This window comes from Barbus barbus (genome assembly GCF_936440315.1).
Source record: "Barbus barbus genome assembly, chromosome: 9".
NCBI lineage: Eukaryota > Metazoa > Chordata > Actinopteri > Cypriniformes > Cyprinidae > Barbus > Barbus barbus.
In genome coordinates this window covers 31,617,621-31,629,133 of record NC_136737.1, presented here as the reverse complement: position 1 = coordinate 31,629,133, position 11,513 = coordinate 31,617,621, and the positions used below count along the sequence as shown (strand labels likewise).

At 36.0% G+C, this 11,513-nt stretch overlaps 1 protein-coding gene across 2 annotated transcripts in view; it reads left to right on the top strand.

Moving 5' to 3' along the window:
• Window positions 1-7,092: 7,092 nt before the first annotated feature.
• Window positions 7,093-11,513, top strand: part of LOC306875461 (WW domain-containing transcription regulator protein 1-like) — a 53,191-nt gene continuing 48,770 nt past the window's right edge. Inside the window, exon 1 of one of the 2 annotated variants that reach the window (XM_079426041.1) lies at window positions 7,093-7,676. In XM_079426041.1, coding sequence (XP_079282167.1) covers window positions 7,267-7,676 — 410 coding nt within the window. In that variant the 5' untranslated portion in view covers window positions 7,093-7,266. The remainder of the gene's footprint in view (window positions 7,677-11,513) is intronic. The other variant, XM_079426040.1, reaches the window with a different exon arrangement.

The following is an 11,513-nucleotide window of genomic DNA, read 5'->3' as shown; positions in this document are numbered from 1 at the left end:
TACAAATTTGTACAACCTCACTCATTCGAATTTGTGCGATGTTTGCTAAAACGTATTTATTTTACGAGGTCCCAATTTGTACGAATTTGTATAACCTCATTCATTTGAATTTGTGCGATGTTTGCTAAAACGTATTTATTTTACGAGGTCCCAATTTGTACGAATTTGTATAACCTCATTCATTTGAATTTCTGCGATTTTTGCTAAATCGTATCTATTTTACAAGTTCCCCAATTCGTACGAATTCGTACAACCGGATTCATTTGAATTTGTGCGATTTTTGCTAAATTGTATGTATATTATGAGTTCCCCAATTTGTATGAATTCATACAAATTTGTACAACCTCACTCATTCGAATTTGTGCGATGTTTGCTAAAACGTATTTATTTTACGAGGTCCCAATTTGTACGAATTTGTATAACCTCATTCATTTGAATTTGTGCGATGTTTGCTAAAACGTATTTATTTTACGAGGTCCCAATTTGTACGAATTTGTATAACCTCATTCATTTGAATTTCTGCGATTTTTGCTAAATCGTATCTATTTTACAAGTTCCCCAATTCGTACGAATTCGTACAACCGGATTCATTTGAATTTGTGCGATTTTTGCTAAATTGTATGTATATTATGAGTTCCCCAATTTGTATGAATTCATACAAATTTGTACAACCTCACTCATTCAAATTTGTGCGATTTTTGCTAAATCGTACGTATTTTAAGAGTTCTCCAATTCGTATGAATTTGTACGAATGACCTACCCCTAAACCTACCCGTCATTTGAGTCTAGGCACAGTGAAGTTGTACAAATTAGCCACCACGTAAATTACGTACGAATTGGTTGTAAGATAGTGCTGAACCATTTGGTTATCAACATTCATCAAAATATCTTCATGTTCCCCAGAAGAAAAAGGGGTGAGTAAATAATGGCAGATTGTTCATGTTTTGGTGGAGTATCTTTAAGTTTATGGCACTGAAGGGTGTTTGTGTGTATTTTTGGGCCGAAGGTTTACATCCCCAGCAATACATGCATCTTTTGGACCAATTTATTGAACGTCATATTGATCAGTGATTGCACTTTTTTTAAGGTGTCCATATAGAGTAATGATCAGGCCTAGGCTGAATATGCTGATTTCTTTTCCATTTTATGCACATATTTTGAGTGGGAATCTGAAAAAAAATTAAATAAATAAAGCTGAAAGCGCAGTAGCAAATTCAGCATTTGCCACTTAATGAGGCCAAGATGACCAATAAACGGCCTGTTTCCTCATTGCACTGTTAACATTTGAACTGTATTCATAGATGCTCTTGTGCTTTTGTTTTTCATCAGTTCATATAATAAAACAATCCTTCAAATTTAACATGTATGATTTTTTTTTTTGGATATGGGGTTTACTTTGAGCAAACAAACAAAAAAATCCTGTAGCACATGCTCTTTATGTTAGTGATTTAACATGATCACAAGTCATTTAAGCTTTGTTGAATTTCAGGGAAACTTTCCTTGTGTCAGGATAATGATTAATGTACTAATTGCTAACTTTTTAATCTACATGTTAGCGCAATCATCCACTCCCTTATGCTCGAGGTTGTGGCGTAACTTTAACAGTGTTAAAAACATGAGAGTTTTACAGAGATACAGTGCATTTATGAAGTGCTGTAGGGATTGTAGGGTCTCTGCCAGTGCTCTGTCCATTTGTTAACTTTTTTTAATTTCAATTACTTTTTACTTTCAAATGTTTATTAAATATATAATATTAGCCAGTTCAATATCTTTGATTTTATCATTACAATAACATAAAAACATTTTTTTTTATGCACTTGTCATTTTATTATCATAATTTTTAATTTTATATTCCTGTTCTGGTTTATTTTAATTTCAGAATTAGTCTTAGACATTTTAGTACTTCACATATTTATTTCAGTTCATTGCCAAGGCAGTATTTCTCTATTTTTTATTTATTTATTTTTTAATCTAATATATTTATTTGATTTTAGCTTTATTTTAATTACCAGAAATGTAGAGTTTTATTTGTAGTTAACATTTGTATCCCATTTACCTTCCACATTGTTCTATATTTTGGAGTGAAACTGGATATTCAGCGGGACACGATGTGTGGTGGGATATCCAGAACTAATTGGATAGTGAAAAGCGTCTCTATATTACAGATGAAAGGGGTTAAAAATCATAGGATTTGGAGACATCATACGACAACAAAAAAGCCCTTTTAGAGGCTGACCAAGTTATTACATGTTGATTAGAAAATAAAATATAAAAAAGCAATAAGACCAGGAATGTAAACTAATAGATGTGGAGTTTAAGTTTTAAAGAAAACATTTGAACAGATTCTTTTTAATTAAACAGAAATGGTCCTTATACAATGAATGAAAGCCTATATGCAGCTTTCTGTCCATTTTGATTACACAGTATTAACATAAACAAATTAATAACTGAATGTGATGCATATTTGTCAGTTGTACAGAAATGAAAATCATGCAATCAGAAAAATAGCTAAAATCAGGAAAAATCAGGCATACTTTTTTTTTTTTATTATCTAATTTTATTTATTTTTTCAAAATGCATTTATTCAAGTGAATCAGCATAAATCATTCACTGTGAAAACAATTGTATTTATCCATTTAAATGTATGAACATGGTTAAAATATGGCAAGCTGTAGAATAAGTCATATTCAATAGCTATAGTAGATTTATTGGTGATTCATTTGTATATGACTGACAGAATATGAATATGAATATGCATCACATTATGCTTAAAACTGTAATCCTAATAGATGGGCATTTTATAAGCAATTCATAAATCTTAAACTGAGGTATAAAGCCCTTGCACACTGAGTCCGAAATTTTCGCATGTTACAAAATAAATACGACCTCACTCAAGGTCAATCATATTTACACACTTCAAAACTTTTGTCCCTCATAAAAAATGCGAAATGGGTTTGATTTTGTACACTTTTCACATCCGTAGCATGCAATTTAAGAGGCGTTTTGAAGCATCTGACTGTGTGCAAGGTTTGGATGATGAATATGAAAAAACACATACGTTAATTCCGGACAAAAGGACCTTTTGTGTGTGTTGAGTGTGCATTTGTTGAAGATGTGAGTTGTGTGAGGACAGGAGGAGCTGATGACAGGTGTGTTTCCCATGAAGGCCATCTGAACTCAGCGCTAACATTAGCTCAGCTCCTGCTGATGTCAACTGTTCCTCATCACAGATGGATGTGTGTGTGTGAACTCTCTCCGTCTCTCACATCATGGGATATAGGCCAGACGTTTAGTCCGAGCCACATTAAGTCACAATAGCTTGCAATTATATGAATCACTGACTTATTGTTCTTTCAGATGAATATAATCATCTCCACACATGAACATGTTCATTAGACATGTACGCTGACGCTGAGGTGTGACTGGGATTTACACAGTTGACCTGATAAACGGCTTTACAACACATCTGACCCACATTTCTAGCCTGCAGTTGGCGATTGACAACATCCTTCCATACATGCTCCACACTAAAAGATACTAGCAAGCTGAAACATTTTTGAGCTCCAAAAGGAATCTTCCTCCTTTGCTGTTAGAGAATATCATTTCATTCATTGCCTTACATTGGACAAGAGAGCTCAATGCGCTGCAACTTAAGAAAACACATGCAAATAGAAAAAGCACCAGCAAATTAAGAAAACATCTTCATCAGTTTGACAGCACATGCTGTAAATACTCGCAACACAACTAAATACAGAAACGCTCTGAAAAACAGAAATGCACTGCAAATACTCGCAACGCAACCAAATACAAAAATGCGCTGCAAATATGCACAGACCACATTTGAAATGTTATAGGGAACCACAACAAGTGACAAACCTGGCTGGGACATGCTTATCAATGTCTACTCTGAAAGGCGAGATTTTTGTTTATTTTAATATCCTGATCATATGATTCCTTAGCTTTTTTGGGGGATATTATTAGCCTAAATAAGCTGACGAAATACACAATTACTGTAACTGTGAAAAATTATGTAAGCTGGCTTCCCTTACAAAAATAAACCTAAACATTGGGGAACTTAATTTCTAGTTATTATCATCAATTTGATTTCACAGATACTATTTAAACTAAACTGAGCTAGACAATGATATTTCAGAAATTCAGAAATACTGTTAAGTGCTTTGACACAATCTGTATCGTTAAAAGCGCTATATATATAATAAAAGGTTTATTAACATTTTACTATATATATATATATATATATATATATATAAAAATAAATAAAAAAAAGTTAGCCTGCTATATATTTTGCTACACTAACCATAGTTTAACTGTGTAACTGTGGTTATACAAATGGTAATCAATACGCCAAAAAAAAAACAAATTGCACTGCAAATAGCCTACTTGCAACACAAACAAATACAGAAAAGCGCTAAAAATACTCGCAAAACAACCAAATAAGTTAGTTAAACCATGGTAACCTCAAATTAACCATGGTTTTGCTACACTAACTTAGTTTAACCCTGATATTGTAGTAAAACTGTAGTTATACAAATGGCAGTAAATACGCCAAAAACAAAACAACATGGTTACCACACTTTTACTATAATACATGTCAGGGTTCTGTCACTTCGGTCTAGTTTATTGGTGGTTTTGTGACAGAGCCCTGACTCTCCCCTCTTGTCTTGTTTTCTGGCGAGTGCGCGTGGCTTCGAGTGCGCTCAAGCCGCGTGCTCTCTCGTCTGCAGGTTCTGTTTCATGTTGGGCCATGGTGTTCAGATCCCGGCACTCCTGTCTTGTTCAGGCCCTGTTCTGGGGTTTGGTTCAGACACTCACGCTACAGGTTTGTTCTTGCTGTGGGAGCGTGTGGTCCCGAGTTTGCTCAGGCCGTGCGCTCCTCTGTCCGTGTGCGTTGTGTTTTGTTTGGCACACGGTTCAGGTTCGGCCGCATGCTTTTTCTGTTGTCTCGTTTTGTTGCACGCAACTCGTTTTTCAGCTGCGTGCTTTCTCTTGTTTGGTCTTGTTCTGTGAGGCACGCATCTTGTGCTTTTCACTGGCTGCGTGCAGTCATGTTTTGTGTGAACACACGGCTTATGAGTCTCCTCATTAGCTGCGTGTTCGTTTCCCGTTTTGCACATGGCTGGTGATTTTGTTTTGCTGGTCATGTGCTTGTGTTTTTGTTTTATGTGAGCACATGGCCTGTCTTGTTTGGTTCTATGTGCCATGTGCTCTCATGTCTATTGTCTCGACCCCACCCATCTTGTTACCTGATTATTAGTTAATTTGCCCCACCTGTGTTCCCTCGTTTCCCTCCTCATTTGCTCCCTATTTATTCTCCTTGTGTTTGGTGATCCCCTTGTCCAGCCTTGTGCCAGTCTGTTTTCCCCTACAGGGTAGTTTCTGTTTGTTTATTTTATTTTTGTATTTAAGTCTAAAAGGGACACTTTTTTTTTTTTTAAGAATAGAATTAGAACAGAGAGTGCAAGAGTTAGAGGGTCAAACAAAGATGGAAAAGATTTGTTTTTAGCCGATTCTTGAAGATGTTTAAGGATTCATGATTACATGCAGTGTTGGAGAGTAATTAGTTACATGTAATGAAAATGCGTAATTTAATTGCAAAAATGTGCAATTAAATTACAGTTACTTATGAAAATGTTAACGATTACAAAGGTGGTTACATCAGAATATTTTCACACACATACAGGTTTGATTGATTTCTTTCATAAATTGCAAGAATGCTCTAAAATATGAGACACCAATGCTTCAGGAGTTTAGGACACAGAATAGGACACATCAATAACTTTTTAATTTCCTATTTGGTTTAATGTATGTGCTTTATTTTTTAAAGATGAACTTTCCCCAGGCATTGTTATGCCAGTGTTTCCTGTCATAGCTATGCAAAGACTTGACAGTATCATAGCCATTAAACTTTAATCTGTTATATTTTAATTCTGTTTTTAGCCTCAGAATGATCTCATAATAAATAGCGGTGCTAAAGTCTGATTTGGCTGTGCTTTAAAATGAAGTTTTTCTAAGTCTGACAGTAATCAGTGTTGAGGACTACTGTAAGGTTAACCCTGCCTGCTTTAAATGTTTGAAAATGATTAACAGTTGAAAACATTAGAAATTTAGAAAAGTAATCAAAAAGTATAATAAAGTAATTGGAATTTCTTCTAAAAACGTCTGAAATTATTTTCTAAAATTGCCTACCACTAATAAACATTTAGAAAGTCTTCCAGTTTTGGGGACATTCACACAAAGACCAGTTATCTTTCAAACACACTAAAGTGCACAAGTTCACATTATTTCTTATTTTTATGTAATGCAGGGTACCCCAATTTTTTTATTTTTTTAATAAGTAACATTTGCATACTTACGGTTCAAAAGTCATCTAAAAGTTGTCCGATTACATGACCTAAAATGTGTAATAGGGGCAGTTGGTTTTTCACATGGGTGATTGGCTTCAGTGAAATAAATAAATAAAAATGTATGATGTGTTTACTCAGGCTGTTTCTGGTTTATGTTGTATTTTGTTTTATGTTTAAAATTAAATTAGAATTGTTACTATTATTAATATTTAATATGTAATAATAATAAATATATTACTATGTTTAATATAGTACAGTATAATAGCACATTCAGTAAAATAGCACATTCAAATGAACCAGATTTAATAAATTTAAATAAAATGTTTAGATAATTGTGTCAGATTCTTCTTAAACTTTTTATTCAAAGACAATCTGGTTTTGAGTAGGCTACCACTTCAGTTTAAAATAACACCACATTTGTTGAGTTGCTCAATTCTGGATAATCCATAGATAATATTAGTTGCTTTTATGAGCAAAACTGTATGGCACTGATAAACTGAATATTCATGAGGGCTGGAGTCACTTAATATTCATGAGGGCTGGAGTCACTTAATATTCATGAGTGACACAGGAGCCGCTCAGAGACGCAGAGGGAGAGAGAAAGAGAAAAGCTTGAGTTTACAAACTTTCCATCGGGACACAAACTCCGTCAGCGGAGCAGGAATATCTCTCAAAACTCTCAATGCGGGACAACATGACATACACTTTTGCAACTTTATGACAACTTTTGAAAGACTTTTTAAATAGACCGAAACTACTTTTACCAAAGAAAGAAAAAAAAAAGAAAGAAAAAAAAAACAGGCCCAGCCAAAGAACTTACTACAAGTTCCAGGATTTGTTTTTTTTTAATCGAGTATTTTCATACGATTTTCGGGGTTTGTGTATTTTTATATCGAACAAAATGAGCAGTAACCCTCTCCAGCCGTTACCGGGCCAGCAGGTGATCCATGTCGCCAAAGACCTCGACACGGATCTGGAGGCTCTGTTTAACTCGGTGATGAGCCCCAAGCCCAGCTCCTGGAGGAACAAGCATCTGCCCGAGTCGTTTTTCAGGGAGCCGGACTCGGGCTCGCACTCCCGACAGTCCAGCACCGACTCCGGCAGCCTCCCGCCGCACTGCCAGGCGGCGCATGTCCGCTCGCACTCCTCCCCGGCGTCGCTGCAGCTGTCCGCGGCCGCGCTGGGCGCTCCGAGCCCCGGGAGACACCACTCTCACACCCGCCACCAGTCCTTCGATGTGGCCGAGGACCTGCCGCTGCCGCCGGGCTGGGAGATGGCGTACACCCCCAGCGGACAGAAGTACTTCCTCAAGTAAGTGCTACATTAATTATCTGTGGATCGCGACATTCCAGCACGGCTCTACATTAGCTGAGCCATAAATCAGTTACTGTAATGCATACGGGCTAATTGTGACCCCAAAACCGGCCATAAGGGCCAATTTTGTGAAATTGAGATTTATACAGCATCTGAAAACTAAACAAATAAGCTTGTCGTTAATGTATGGTTTGTTATGATAGGACAATATTTGGCCAAGATACAACAATTTGAAAATCTGGAATCTGAGGGTGCAAAAAAAAAAAAGAAGAAGAGAAAATCACCTTTAAAGTTGTCCAAATTAAGTTCTTAGCAATGCATATTACTAATCAAAAAAATTAAGTTTTGATATATTTACGTTAGGAAATTGTGACCCTTTACCACAAAACCAATCATAAGTCTAAGAGTGAACATAATCGTTGCTTATTTATTTCACTCGTGAATGAACTAAGTGTGAACATCGAACAACAAACTAAATTTGTTTTTCTTATTTCACTTTTAAGTGTTTTATTCACTTACACTTATCTGGAAACATCACCACATTGTTTTTAAAAGCAAGAAGTCCCAAACAGGTTATAATCTCTGAACTGGTTTCTGATCCGAATCAGTGCGTGTTCACACTGATGAAATCTCTGCTGTCACGTTTGACCTATGAACACACTCATGAGGAAGGCGTGGGCCGGAAACACACAAAACAGTATCTGGGTGTGGATCTGAAAGACAAAAAACACCCGGTCTTGCTTACTGTCGTGTGCAACACACGTTTCTCACAGCAGGCCTATGATCAAGGCTCTTTCTCACCTTGATAAGCAGGTGTTTAGCATATCTCAGCGCGTCTCAATGTAAATGTGTGTTTTGACTTGTGTCTCTGTAGGAATGAGACAGAGTATTCTTCTGCGGCCCTGGAGACTCTGCTCTTATCTGATTTGGGTGGGTTGATTAGTCACTAGGGTTGTGATCACCTCGGTGGGACGGCGACTGTGGGGTCTCGCCCCCGCAGCTCACTGATTGCATTGAGATGATAAACACTTAAATGTATCAAAATCTTATTTGCTGACACCAGAGACCAACGCCAATTCTCACCTACTAGTTAAAACAATTAGTTGCCCACATCTCTCCTACTAGAAAGCCTTCGGCTCTTCTTTGGGTTGTAGTTGTCCTGTTTGTGGATAAACATGGATGGTTCTCCAATCTCAGTTTTACACTGGAAACCACGTGACACAGCTCAAAGTAAACAACTTTTATTAACTCCGCATAGGCCTGATAAAATGCAAAAATATTAACATGACATGGCTGAATAGGAAAACTGACAATTTTGTGCATGCATAAATAGCATTCATTTAACATGTGAAATAAACACTGGGCTAAATATTGTATTAGCATTAGCTATATCACCAAGTAGCAGATCAATTTGCATCAAAATAGCTTGTTTGGACACACTGATGTCACAACAAATGATATTTAAAAGTTGATTAACCTATTTAGTTTAATTGTTATAACGTGCCCAATTATATGGTTAATATTGTATTTTTTGGGTCATAATGGTTTAGCTGAAAAACACTGTGCAAAATAAATATATATACACTACTGGTTTAAATGTTTTTGAAAGAAGCTTCTTCTGCTCATCATTTGATTAAAAATAAAAACAGTAATATTGTGAAATATTATTACAATTTAAAGTAACTGTTTTCTATGTGAATATATTGTAAACTGCAATGGATTGCTGTGATCACAGCTGAATTTTCAGCATCAGTCTTCAGAAATCATAATAATATGCTGATTTGCTGCTCAAGAAATATTTCTGATTATTATCAATGTTGAAAACAGTTGTGCTGGCCAATATTTTTGTGGAAACCATGAGACATGCCATTCAAAAGTTTGGTGTAAGATTTAAAAAAGTAAATAAATAAATACTTTTATTCAGAAAGGATGTATTAAATTGATCAAAAGTGAGAGAAAATACATAAGATTTCTATTTCAAATAAATGCTGTTTTTTAGAACATTTTAGTCATCAAAGATTCCAAAATTGATTCCATCAGCTGTGTGTCACAGGAATAAATTATATTTCAAAATATATTCAAGTCAACAGTTCTGTTTCACAATATTATTGTTTTTGCTAAGTTTTTAATCTGCAGCACTTCAAAAACACACAAAATATTAAATTAATTATCCCAAACATTTGACTGGTAGTGTATGGGAATTCCCATGTTCTTCTTTTATCAGACTTTATATGGGGTAATACTTAAAAATGCAGTTTCATAACTTTACAGATTCACGTGGATGCTTTGATGTTTGTTAATTCTGAGGCTCATTTCAAACGGGCTTTACTGGGACAGCTCTTCTCTCTTATGCTCCCTTCCTTCTCTTACCCGAAACTCTTCGTGTGAAAGCCATAAGAAAGCATGCCAGGGCTTGCCACACATTCAGCGGACACCTCCGCCACCAACAAAGCAGCAGATTCAAGCTTCACACCGCCCTGCAATTAAACAGTCAGGAGAAGCCTGTCAGTAATGATCAGCCTGCGCTCACATCCAGTCAGTAAACGTGCTTCCTCTCTTCCTGCTAACCTCACGCATGTCTATAGGATCGTTTCTTGTTTGCTTTGGAAGGAAATGCACAGAAGAAAACACAATAGTTTGCTGAGGCTCAGGAAGTGAATATTGTATACTGAGAGAGACTCTTCTTCTTTGGATGGTTGCAGCTGTTCGTTTGCCCCCACTATTAGGGCACACGTATCTCTTTCCAGCGTCACACAACCCCCCTCTTTCTGCTTCAACATCTTTCTGGATATCTTTGTTACAACTTGCAGTTCAAGGCGCTACAGCTCGACTGTTTCTGCAGAAATGATTGAGCTGATTGATAGCGAAGAGCAGACTATGAATGCCTATTTTATGTTTGAACTCGTATATGAATTTGTATGATCTCGTATGTATGACCTGCTTACTTTTTGCTAAAAATCATACGCTTTTGTGCGTTTTTAATCAAACCTGCATTTCTTCGCCTAACTTCATGAACCAGGAGGTAATTAAAGGATCGCCCTCCAGCTGGTTTATTTTTTATCGTTCTTGTTCTGATACCAAAGCAGCTTTAGTCCAAACAAGTGAGGCAAAAGAATTTAAGTGTTTATAGTTCTTTCTTTATGCAAAGGCAGTCTGTAATTATGCCTGCTTTTGATGCCACGTAAAGCACGAGACGGTCTTGCCTTCAGGCTTTGTTGATGCCCGTTTTTCTCCGTTATGTTGAAGATAAGCATTGAATAAGTTGTTATTGCTGCCAGCTCGCATCTTACACAATATTCACTTTTGTTTGTGTGAAACTTTAATTTTGTATTTCTTTTATTCTTCATTGCCTGGAAACATGAGATACATAAAACATGCCTGCATCTCACATATTAACCCAAAATAAAATAAATCATAAATGAAATGATAATTAAGCTTATTTTAGATTTATTATTATATTTAGTACATTTTAAATGTAAAAAATGCACTGTAACATTTTTTCCATTTATGGTAGTCCATAAAAATCCCATTATCATCCAGACTTTTTTGTAATTCCTATTACTCTGTAATAGAATGTTTTTACAGTTTTTTTGTTTGTTTGTTTTGTTTTGTTTTGCTTTGCTTTGCTTAGTTTTGCTTTGCTTTACTTTGCTTTGCTTTTTTTCGCTTCGCTCCGTTTCGTTTCGCTCCTTTTCACTTTGCTTAGTTTTGTTTAGTTTCGCTCCGTTTCGTTTTGCTTTGCTTAGTTTCGTTTAGTTTCGCTTCGCTCCGTTTCGTTTAGTTTCGCTTTGCTTAGTTTTATTTAGTTTCGCTCCGTTTCGTTTCGCTTTGCTT